The 12,029-nt window shown below is 56.4% G+C and overlaps 1 protein-coding gene across 3 annotated transcripts in view; it reads right to left on the bottom strand.

The window, feature by feature from the left end:
* RPS6KA1 (ribosomal protein S6 kinase A1) overlaps positions 1–11,727 on the bottom strand; it is a 29,858-nt gene extending 18,131 nt beyond the window's left edge. For 2 of the 3 annotated variants that reach the window (XM_036397008.1, XM_054517219.1), the window contains exons 1-2: positions 11,631–11,727; positions 5,357–5,401 (exon numbers count right to left, since the gene is read on the bottom strand). In XM_036397008.1, the coding sequence (XP_036252901.1) occupies positions 5,357–5,401; positions 11,631–11,693 (108 nt within the window). In that variant the 5' untranslated portion in view covers positions 11,694–11,727. The remainder of the gene's footprint in view (positions 1–5,356; positions 5,402–11,630) is intronic. The other variant, XM_036397009.1, reaches the window with a different exon arrangement.
* Positions 11,728–12,029: the final 302 nt, after the last annotated feature.

Raw genomic sequence — 12,029 nt, 5'->3', positions numbered from 1 at the left:
ACAGGACCATAACATGGACATCACATCCATCCCAAACATGGGGATCACATCCATCCCCTCCCCAAACATCACACCACAGGGATTGCAGCCACCCCCACACTGGGAATACCACGTTTTGTCCTGTTCCCCTCAGATGCTATTTTAATGAGCTTTTTTCTCCTCACTCTGTCCCTGTGGAGGCCCCAGGGGTCCCCTCCCGGACCCCAAAGATGACCACTGACCCCAGTGCTGGTGCAGAGCCATCACCTCCCCCTGACAGCAGTCCTGGCACATTCCCAATCCATATCCAGCCTCTCATGTCCAGTGAAATCCACCTGGCTGACAGCGAGGGGATCAGTTCAGCCACATCTCAGGGGCACAGAGTGTCCTCAGCCCGCTCAGCATTCCCAGAGCAGCTCTGCCCACCCCGGGCCTTCCAGCACAAACAGGGTTAAACCCCCTCCTTTCCTCCTTCCCCAAAGGGGTGGCGTTTCCCAGCCCTGCTCTCCAGAACTGGCAAGGGAAGGACCTGGATTTCACATTGCAGTTGGGAAACCCTTCCTGCCTCAGAGCTGCAAGGAGAGCAGCAGGAGCTGCTGCAATGCCTCTGCTCCCACTGCTGGGAGGCTGCCCCAGGCACACACGGAGGGGATTTCCTAAGGGAGAAGGAAAAGGGCTCCAGGCAAGGCAGGAATTCTTAGATAGCTGGGACTCCCCTCCCGGATGGTCCCCACCCAGTGGCAGGCCTGGCAGGCAGCACAGTGCAACCAGAGGGAAAACAGCAGCTTCACCTGGAGCTAGGCAAGGAATTTACTGCTCGTGTCCAAGCCAGGCTTCACTTCCAAATAAAGCTGGGACTGGTGAAGCTTCAGGCAGATCTGCCTGTGTGTGCAGGGAGAATCCCAGTCAGCATCTTGGCCAGCCAGGGGGCCCAGCAAACCCAGCCAAGGGCACAGCAACATCCCAGTTGCTGGGATGGATGACGCAGTGACCCAAACCCAAACTCTGCCCCCTTCAAAAATCAAATATTAATGGCTTCTTTGGGGTCCTCTCCAGTGCCAGCCCTCACCACTGTCCCCTCCAAGTACAACACACAGTAACAGATTTTCAGGGATTTATTTTCCTTCAGTACAAGAGGCTTTCTGGAGACAGAACATGAGGCAGCTTCTATGAACTCACCAGGGGGATGGAAATGGCAGAGAAGAAACCGGAGTGGTTTGGATGGGTCGGGGACCTTGTGGGAGGGCTGCTGGAGCAGACTCTGCTACATTCCTCGTGTGCAAGTCCTGTAAGCTGACCCCTCTTCAATTATCCATTAGAGTCTGCAGCTCATCAGAGACTCTGCTCCTCAAACAGGCATTTATTTGTGTTTTCTAAGAGCTCAGAAGCTGCTGTTCGCCATAGCCCAGCCCTGCCAAGGACACAGAGCAAAGGCTCTGCCAGGAACAGGCCAGGCAGCTGTCAGGCACTGCTGGAGCAACAAACCCACTCAATTCCTTCAGCTGACAAGGCAGAGCAGCCAGTTTGAACTCAGAGCTTTACCAGTGACAGGCTGGAAAAGCCAAATGTTAAGAGTGGCCACAGCTGCTGCCAGTCCCTGCAGCGTCAGGGAAATTTCCAGGCAGCACCACAGCACACTGGAGATGTTCTGGATGTTCTGCTCCCACGTCCTGCCCAGCCACAGGGCCAGTCTGGCCAGAACACTGCTGGCTGGGAGCCCCAGGAGAGGGGCAGTGGGCTGAGAGGGGATGTGCTGAGGTACCTGCCCGTTCCCACAGCTCCACAGCTTTCCAGGTCCTGGAGGAGCCAGCAGCAGCTGTGCAAACACGCACAGAGCAGAGCACTCACTTGTTTGTTTTGAAACCCTTCACGTTAAGAGGCTGAGATTAGTGGTGTCCAGCACTGACCAGGACCACACCACTGTATGTGGGTCCTGTCCTGCTCTCAGCCTGGAGCTTGAGGGTAGTGCTGGCCTGAGAGCCCTCCCTCACCTGGACCCTCACAGGCCAGGCTGGACAGGGCCTGGAACAAGCTGGGATAATGGAAGGTGTCCCTGCCCAGGGTTCCTTCATGCAGGGTAGGACCTGTCTGCAAGCTTTATCCGGTCAGGATAAACCAACAGGAGCTGCACAGACCTGGGGAAAAGCCTCATTTCTCCCTGTGCTGCACTGCCCCAGCCAGGCTCAGCCTGGAGCACCTCCTGCCTGGTGCCTGTGGCAGAGCACAGCCCTCATCCAGTCCCAAAGGTCCCTTTTATGGTGCAGAGCTGGGAGAGCTCAGCTCTTCCTTCCCCAGCTCTCCCTGTGCTCTGTGATTATCACCCCTGAACAAGCTGATCAGCACCCTCAGCCCATTCCCCTGAGAGAGTGTGGGCACACTCAGCACTGCAGCTCCACTCCTCTGCTTTTCACGATGAAGTGATTTCACTAATTGGGTGTTGTACTTCCATGTACAATTCCTCATGCTTGGCACCTTCAGGGAGCACAGGCTCACCCCTCAGCCAAGCTGGCTGCAGAGCAGGCTGAAAAACCCCAGTTATGAGAGGTTCCATTTTCCCACTGAATTCAGCTGCTCCCCAGCTGAACAAAGACCAATTTCACCCAACCTGGCAATTAAAATTTGGAGAACACAGGGGAGAATGAGCTTCTGTACCCAGAGAGGCTTTTAATCACCACCACCAAAGAGGATGAGAAAAAAATCCATCCTTGTACCCATCCTGCACTGGATCAGCAGCCTGGTGTTAGGGATGTGGCCATGATTAACCCTGTTTTCAGTGCAAACTCAAAACACAGCCCCATCCCATCCACTGTGAGCACTGACTCTTCCCCAGCCCTAACCAGCACAGGGATCTTGCAGACATTCCCCAGGTAAACACTGAGGAATGGGACCTGCAGGGACCTGGGTACCACAACTGCTCTTGAAAGGTGGAAAACACAAGAGCTTGTGAAAAGCACCAGCTGTTCTTGCTAGGAAGCTGAGCTGGAGCTACAAAAGCAGCAAGGAAGTACCAGAACAGGGCCAGCCTGGCCCAAACCATGCCCTTGGTACCTCTGCAGTGACCACCTGGAGTTTCGGCTGCGATGGCCACGGCGGTTCACACTCCATCAATCTCACAGCACCAACTGTGAGCTTCCTGACTCTTTTGAGGAACTCTTGGATTTCCTCCCTTTCAGAGAGTCTTTGGTTGTGGCCCAGGCACACAAGGGCTGTGCTTTGGCAGCGTCCTGCTGGCAGGGCCGGGAGGGACAGGGCTGCAGCGTGGGCGTGGAGCAATCGCCGCTGTCGCCGCTTCAGGTTATTTTTAGCAGAGATCACAGAAGGAGCTGCAAAAGGATAGCACAAACCTGGAGAAAAGGTGCCTCTTCCCCTTGCAGCTCTCCACACACAGCACAGAAGGGTGTGGGAGGGAGCCTGAGCAACCTTCAATGTGAGAATAGTCACCTCGGATGGTGATGGCCACTGCATAAAGCCAGAGCCAGGAGCCACTGCTGCTATCTACCCACAGAAAGAACTGAAACACACAGATATTCTCGGTGCTCCCCCATCTGCAGCATCTCAGGGCAGAGCTTGCCCTCAAGCTGAAGGTATGTGTTTACAGGAGGGATTTCATTTGTGCTGGTAGCAAACATACCTTGTACAAACTTGGAAAACGCCACCGAGGTTATTTCAGGAGCACGCAGCAGAGCTTTGGGTGCTCAAAAGTTACCCAAAATGGGATTGTCAGACACTGCTCACAGGCATTTTGGCCACAGGGCCTCAGGAAAGTGGAAAGCAGGACACCTACAGCAGCACAGGGCTCCTGAGGCTTCCCTGCTCTGGGATGTTGGAGAACTTGCCCTCTGCTCTGCTCCAGCTTGGACTGCACATCCATGACCCACAGAGCAGCAAAGGGAACCTCAAGTGATTTTTGGCTTCTATCTCATGATCTTTCTGTGGAATAGCACCTACAGATGGAATCAGCCAGGGTTTCTCTCAGTGATGTCCTTCAAAGAGAAAAAAATCCTGAACGATTTTTAAAGCAACATCCATCAGCAGCATTTAGGGAAGGGCAGTTTAGCCAAGTGTTTGAAGATGAAAGAGGCAAAGTCTCAAACCTTAAAAACCCAGCTGGAATCCAACCAGAAGACACAAGGTTCCTTTCTCCCCATGCCAGAAATGCAGCCACAGTGAAGAGTTGTAAACCCACTGCTCTCAGGGGAGGGAAGTGCAAGTTCCATTGACCTGAATTCATCTGACCCAAAGATTTCTTTGCAAGCCATTGAGGAAGTGCCAGCTCCAGAGTGGAACAGAGGCATAACAGGTAGGAGAGATGCACTGGCACTGTTAGAAATCCACAAACATCCCAGGGAAAAAAACTGGCTGAAATGTAGACAACTGGGGTTTAGGTTTAAATATCTTTTACTAAAAATACAACGTAACCAGCTGGAAAAACAACACAGCAAGCCCCCAGAGCCTTCGGCAGGGCTGATGATTCAGAGAGAAGCTGCCACAGGGCCCTGGCTGAGGGCACAGAGCTCCTGACAGCCCGCTCGGGAAGGCTGCCCAGGGCAAATCAAAGTGTTGTGTCATTCTCCACGATCAGAGCATGGCTGGGTCACAAAAGGAAATCCTGAAGGGATTATGATTTCACGGTACTGACATGGCTCTTCTGCTCTGCAGTGAGTGCAGGACACGGGCATGGGCACAATCAGGAGACACCACAGGGACAGCATCGTGCTGGTCCTGCACCTGGGGAGGGCTCTCGGCACACAAATCAACCAACTCCTTCCACACCACGCTGCTCATGTGTGGAGCAGGGTGAGCTTGAGGTGTATCAAGGAGTAGCAGGTTCAGATCCCTGCCCAAAACACAGGAGACAGCAGCCCAGGTCTTTCTGTCATTCCCAGCTGGTGCTAACAGGGATGCAGAGGGCAGCTTGGCAGAAGTGGAGCTTCTCCCAGCCCCACCGAGGGAAGAGAATAAACAGATACCAGACACTCAGCAAGGGCAGCTGTGCCAAAACCATCAAATACTCTTGTACTTCTCATCCCAGCTGGCAGGATCACACCGCAGAGAAAGGCATAAACACAGCACCGAAACACCCCAGGGCTTCTCACTTCTCACCCTCGGCTATAGCCCCACTCCAGCTCCCAGTGCTCCGAGGTGGCCCTCCTGGAAACCTTCCAGGCATGTTTGGATGACCAAGGGGACAGGAAGACAGGGGTTTATCTTCTCTCTTCCCTGTCTCCAGTCCCTTGCACTCCCACGTGCACTCCTGCAGATCTACAGAGCAGCAGCTTGACAGGGTTTAAAAATAACCATCCCCATCCTGCTCCCGAGTCAGCTCACACCCCCACGCTCAGAGGGACCTGCAGAGGTCACCTGGGGCATTTTTTACCTGGGATGGAGGATTCCCACCTTCTTCTGGAGCTGGCTGCCCGTTCTGCAAAGCAAGAGAACCTGCTGTTAGCACATGCTAGGCATGGGATTGCTCCTCATGTCCCTCACAAAAGCTGGTGGCTTTGGGAGCCCCTCACGTGGGACACACAGGGCAGGGCAGCACTTTGGACGTGGTACAAGGTGGTTGAACATTTCTCCATACACCGGACTTTTGTCTTTTAACTTGTTTAAAAGAAAGTCTCATGCCCAGAGGGTCTCTCCACATTTCCCCCAAATGAAATTGGGGCTCTTTATCCACCCAATGTTGCTCGTGGGGCAAACAAACAGCACCAGGGAGGATCCCTGGGCTTGTCGGCGCAGATTCCCACCCCAGAGAGCTGCAGAGCTGCTCCATCCCACCCCTCCTGCACCGCTGCTCCGGGACTGCTGGCAGGAGCACAGCCCAAGAGTTAACAGCCACCGTGCCGTTGTGCCACCAGCTTTCACTGGGGCGTTTGTCGGTTATTTATTACCCTATCGCAGCTGATAGCTGCAGGAAATCTGCCCCGCCCGGCTGGCTCCAGCTCCAGCCCCGCACAAAGTCACAGCAGGGACCCGAGCCACCCGAGTGGCACCGGCCCGGGTCAGCCCGGGCTGAACCGGGATCGGGTTCAGAGGCACCGGCACCGCCGGGGGAAGCCGGGCGAGCAAAGAGGGTGGGATTTCACTGAGACACGAATACCCAGAGCAGGATAAGCACGTACAGGAGGTTTTCTGCAGACTGTGGAGAAAAACAAGGGCAAGAAGACTTTGCTTTGACATCTGTTTGCACTGCAGTCTCAGGCTCCAAAAATCATGGCATTCCTCTTCTCCTCAAAGAACAAGGGCAGTTTATTCCTTCCCTTCCAGAAGTTATGGGCCAAGTGAAGAGTTGCACTGCCATTGGATTCAAGTCTCAGACCCTCAGAGGAATGGCTGGGTTCTAGAGCCTTTCAGGAACTGACAGAAATGAAGCCAACTCCTTCCCTGGAGCAGCAAGGATCCATTGATATGATCAACCTGACTTCTTCCTCAGGTCTCCACTATACTGCAACATTTATTTACATCTGTATGGACCCGACCTGAGCTCCACAACTCACCTTAGTCCCAATTTAACTTCAAGGTCAAGAGTGGTTTCAGCCAAGGACTGAAACAGGCCCCAGCAGCTCCATGCAGAAGTTCTCCCAGAGGAATGCTGCCCTGCTGTTTACACGGAGCCCTCGGTGCCATTAGCACGGAGAATAGCTGAGCAGTGAAGTAAGAATTTGTGTTTATGAACAGCCCCCACAATGCAGGGGGAGCCACAGCACCAAGATAACCAGACTTGGAAAGAGGCTGATGTTTACTGGCTCAGCTGTCACCCATCCACAGCTCATAACTGGCTGCTAATCCAAACCACAGCTAGGGGAGGGCTGGTTTTCTCTCAAACAGCTCAAGAAGCAGAATTTATGTGCTGGACTGAGGGAAACAGTGCCTGGCTCTTGGTGTGGAGAGCAGATCCACAAGGCACGTGTCAGGAGAGGGTGAGTGGATGCAGGGGGTGTCCAACCTCTCTGCTTCAAGGGTGAGCTGGGAGACACAAGGTGGTACCTCCAGAGCCACCAGAATTTCGAGGGCTCTGTTTTATCAGCTCTGTGAAAAGGAAAACTTGTCCTTCTGCCGCTGACAGAAACCCATCCTACCTGGGATGGAAGGGATGGGCAAAGAAAGAGAGCAGTGTCCATGCCAGGGAGGCTTCCTGGGCATGCAGCTCCCTGCTCTTAGAGGGATGAAGCTCCTGATGAAATGGTCCTTTCTCAGGCTGACAGAAGTCAGATGTGTGAGCAGAGAATTGCAGTGTTTAGAGCCAAGTGCTCTCCTTCCACCCCAGAGCAAAAGCAGTCCTTATTCCCTCATATGGAATTGGAGGGCCATTTGTGTATGTTCCAGATGGAAACAGCTCCAGCCTCATCACCTCCCGAGATAAAATACGGCCACTCAGCACGCCATGAGCAGGGCTGAAATCGTTTGTGGGTTTCTTGGGTTGACATTTGCCTCTTTAAAATGCTTTATTTCTGCCCTGCCCCTGCATACCACACACAGGGGGGAGCAGGTGCAGCTGCCCTCCCACAGCACTCTGGGGCTGCAGAGGAGCCTCCCAAATGTCCTGCTCCCAGAGAACTCCCAAGGTCTCCCTCCCGCAGCAACCAGGCAACATCTGCGGCAGGAGGGAGCCACAGCTCCTCCCTGGGGTGCCCGGGGCAGTGGGGAGCTCAGCCAGGCTGTGTCAGAGCAGGGCTTGGGCTGCTGATGAGGCAGCCACACGAGCCTCACCGGGAGCCGCAGGCTGTCCTTGCACTGCCCTGCTCGGGGGCGAGCGGAAAAGGGGATTAGAGCTCTAATCTGATGGGCACGTGGAGCAGCAGCCCGGCAGCCAGGGCACCTCTGGACCCCTCCAGCTGCCCCAGAGCTGGCACAAACCCCTCCTGAGCACACCCCGGGCGAGTTTCCTTAATAGCACACAGAAAAGTATCCTGGAAAACAAGCGTGCTCAGTTACGCAACTGCCAGCCCGGCTGAACTTGGGAGATATTTATCTTAGGACATCTTGCGCTTTAAATCCTTTTAATTCCACATAATCCGCAGCACAGGGAGCAATTTCCAGAGCAGGCCAGTGTGCTCTAATGTGAAACCAGGACGAGGTGCATCCTGGCAGGGCCGTAGGGACGGGGCCCAGTCCTGCTCTGTGGTCACACCACCAGCTCAGGGCATCCCAGGTTATGGACAGCTCTGCCTGCAAAAGCAGCCTGCTGCCGTTCCTGCATCCTTAGGCTTGGAGCAGCCACTTTTGAGGGGCCCCAAAACACCCCACAAGCACCAGGTACCCAGAGATGCTCTTTCACCTGACTCTGATGAGCCATGAAACACTCAAGGAAGGAGCAGAGGAAGAAATCCGTCACCCCAGAGCTCCTGCTAGTTTGACACCAGAACAAGGCATGTTTAAATTATTGCCATTAAGAGGAATTTATGGATCTTGCCTATTGCAGTTCAGAGAAAGGAAATAATTCTACAAGAATAGAGATCTCCAAAGGAACTCTGGTAACCCAAACAGAGGAGTCTCTTCACAAGGCATATCAGAGATGACAGCCACTCAGCTGTCTCCCTTGTCTCTCAATCGTACTTTGCACAGCTCAAGCTACCATGCTTGAGAAAAGAGTTATTCATGAGCAGCTCCTGCTCAATAAAGGGTGATACATATATACAGGCAAAAATAATTAGTTGAAGTGGTGGAGTTTGGCGTAATCCCACGTCAGTTGCATTGTTGTAGGTTTGTGTAATGAAAGAAGAATTTGAAGCAAAGCGGAGCCCTGATGACAGATCCATCGCTATGGGGATGAAGTCATGGAATCAAAGAAACACAGGATGGTTTGGGATGGAAAGGACCTTAAAGCCCACCTCATTCCCCCTGCTATGGCAGGGACACTTTCTAATATCCCAGGCTGTTCCCAGCCCTGTCCAGCCTGGCCTTGGGCACTGCCAGGGATCCAGGGGCAGTCCCAGCTGCTCTGGGCACCCTGTGCCAGGGCCTGCCCACCCTCACAGGGACGGATTTCTGTGTCACTCTACTCCAGTGTTTGTGCTCTGCCCCAGGCATGTTTTTCTACTACATAAGCAATATTTGGAATAATGTAAGCAGAAGAGAGAATGGCAAGGGTAAAACAAACAGGAGCAATGATTATAAAGCCCAGACTCTAGGACAGAGGGACTTGGCTCCTGCCAGGGAGCAGTTCAAGCTCCCATTGCCACCCGCTCCCACACGTTTCCCTGACATGGCTGAGCTCCAGTGGGCCAGGAACAGGGGCACCACAGGGCCAGTTCTCCTGGAAGACAGTGGAAAAACCCCAAATCCCTCAACAATAGGACTGATGCCTCCACCAGCACGGTGACAGCACCTCTGCTCCATGACTCAGAAAGCAAAGGTCGGAGGAAGCCGGTTTCTAACCTGGATGGCAGCGATCCCAGGGCAATTTACGTAACCGGTGTTCCAGAAACGTCTCCTTGCTTTCTCAGTGGTGCCACCTCTCCCACGAGGGGTGAAAGCTTCCCCCTTGGGCCCCTGCCCTTGGCGATTTTCACCTCAAAGTGCAAAACTCCTCCCAAGGCCCCTTCCCGCTCTGCTGCTGGATCTCAGGGAGCTCTCTAACATCTGACCCAGGCGTGGTGGTGAAGAACACCTGTATTATTCTCCTCGCTGTAATTAAGAGTGTGTACTTATCGTTTTAAACCAAAGGCAGGCAAATTGCTAAGTCCCACTTGAGATCCTGAGACACAAAAAATCTGATCTGCTAAAATCCCACCTGCACGTGGTGCCTGACCCTGACCTGGAGCTGCGGCCAAGGAGAGATGGCGGAAGGGGAGAGCCAGAGGCTCCCTTCAGTTTCAGTTTAGGAGGAACCCACACGCCATGAGGAAATCAGTGCCTGCCCTGCCCTGAGCCCGCAGCAGAGCCGGCTGACAGCAGCCCGGAGCCCCAGGCATTTCTGCTGGAAATGATCCCTTGGTGCTGACACAGCACCGGCACCGGGACACCGGGACAGCGGCACCGGGACAGCGGCACCAGGCACTGAATGGAGCCTCGCCCGCGGCTTCCCCTGCCCTGGCCACCGGAATTCCTTTCCTCCCATTATGAGTCGAGCCGCGTTTTCTGGCTTTTCAGGCATGTCCCTGCTTAGGAAGGAGAAACCACAAATAAAAAGCCCTGTCTCCCAGCAATGACCTCCGGCCTGGCTCTCGGCACATGATGTGACTTGGGAATCGCCGCTGGACTTCCCTCCTCTCCCAGCCTGGAGCACAAACTCCTCCTCACGGCTCCAGCGATGCTTCAGAGCAGAGGCTCTTCACCCACTGCACCTTTGTGCCAGGTATTTGGCCCAGGCAGAGCCTCCCCACCTCACAGGGGGCTCCAGGAGAAGCTGTGCCATACCTGGCTGATGAAAATTAGGAAACCTCACCTCGAATGGCCAGTGTCTCCTTGCTGTCCCTGCAGCAAGGGGGAAACGCTGCCTCTGCTCAAAGCACAGACCTCTGAAGGGGCAATTTTAAACAGGAATGAGCAAATCTGACAAATTAACCACGGAGACATCCCCAGGTATGATAATGGAGTGTGCCAGCACCAAATCCTGACAGAACAACAAGAAATCACCACGGTCTGTGAAACACCTGGACCAAATCCCCACCTCCCCTCTAGTTTCTCCAGGAGAGCTGCTGGTTCCAGTTTGAGTGAGAAGATGTTTAACTGAAGAGTGCCAGAGCCCAGTGCCTCAGCCGGCTGCTCTGCCGTGGGTGACAACTGCTGCAGGCTGTCCCTTCCTGTGGAAATGGCTGTGCCAGCCTGCAGATGTGCACAGGGCATGAGCTCCCTCCTGCACATCTGCCTTGGGGGTCTCAATAAGGAGGAAAAGAGCCAGGAGGGAGGGAAGAGCAGACGTCCAGCAAAGTGACACGGGAGCGTGGTCGGAGTTGGCGGCACAGGCCTTTGCGAGAAGACGGCGCTGGGAGGGTGAGGGAGAAACCCCCAAAACTGAGATCTTTATTCCCTGGGCCTTCAGCCGGGTCCGCTTTCCTCCGTGCCCGGGAGATTTGGGAGCGCCGCCTGGACTCCCCGAACGATCGCAGCCCGCACGGGCAGCAGCGAGCCCGGCGGCCCCCGGTGCCTCCGGAGCCCCGACCGCAGCCCCGACCGCGCACAGCGAGCCCCGCGGCAGCCCCGGAGCGGTACCAGTGCGGCCCCGGAGCGGTACCGGAGCGGCCCCGGAGCGGTACCGGCGCGGTGCTGGAGCGGTACCGGAGCGGCCCCGGAGCGGTACCGGAGCGTCGCTGGAGCGGTACCGGAGCGGCCCCGGAGAGGAGCGGTACCGGAGCGGGAGCGGTACCGGAGCGGAGCGGGAGCGGTACCGGAGCGGTACCGGAGCGGTGCCGGAGCGGTACCGGAGCGGAGCGGGAGCGGTACCGGAGCGGAGCGGGAGCGGTACCGGAGCGGTACCGGAGCGGTGCCGGAGCGGTACCGGCGCGGCCCCGGAGCGGCCCCGGAGCGGAGCGGGAGCGGTACCGGAGCGGAGCGGGAGCGGCCCCGGCAGCGCGGGGCTCCGGCGGCCGCGCTCCCCCGGCGCGGGGCGCGGCTCGGGCCGGGCGGCTCCGCTCCGCGGGGTCCCGCCGGGCGCTCCTTTGTTCGGCGGCGCCCCCCGCCCCGGAGCCCCCCCGGCCGTGCCCGCTCACCTCCGTGTCCAGATGCACCAGCTCCATGTCGGGCCAGGGCTCGGCCAGCTGGGCGAGCGGCATCGCTGCCGGCGGGTGCCCGCGCCGGGCTGGCTCCGAGCGCCGCCGGGCTGGGCACCCACCGGCTCCGGGCCGGGCCGGGGCGGGGCGCGGGGCGGGCGGGAGGCACCGGGGAGGGGCCGCGGGGCTCCTCCGCCCGGAGCATCCGGCAAGCCCAGCCCGGCGTGCGGCGGCCGCGGAATCGCTCGGCTTGGAAACACTCCCCCCGAGAGCATCGAGCCCAGCCGTGCCCCCAGCACCGGCCCAAGGTCACCGCTAACCCGTGTCGCCAAGTGCCACATCCGCACGGCTTTTAAATCCCTCCAGGGATGGTGACTCAACCTGGGCAGCGTGCTTCAA

The sequence above is a fragment of the Molothrus ater genome, chromosome 24 (genome assembly GCF_012460135.2).
Source record: "Molothrus ater isolate BHLD 08-10-18 breed brown headed cowbird chromosome 24, BPBGC_Mater_1.1, whole genome shotgun sequence".
Classification (NCBI taxonomy): domain Eukaryota; kingdom Metazoa; phylum Chordata; class Aves; order Passeriformes; family Icteridae; genus Molothrus; species Molothrus ater.
The sequence above is the reverse complement of the archived record's forward strand: the minus strand, read 5'-3'. Positions and strand labels throughout refer to the sequence as shown.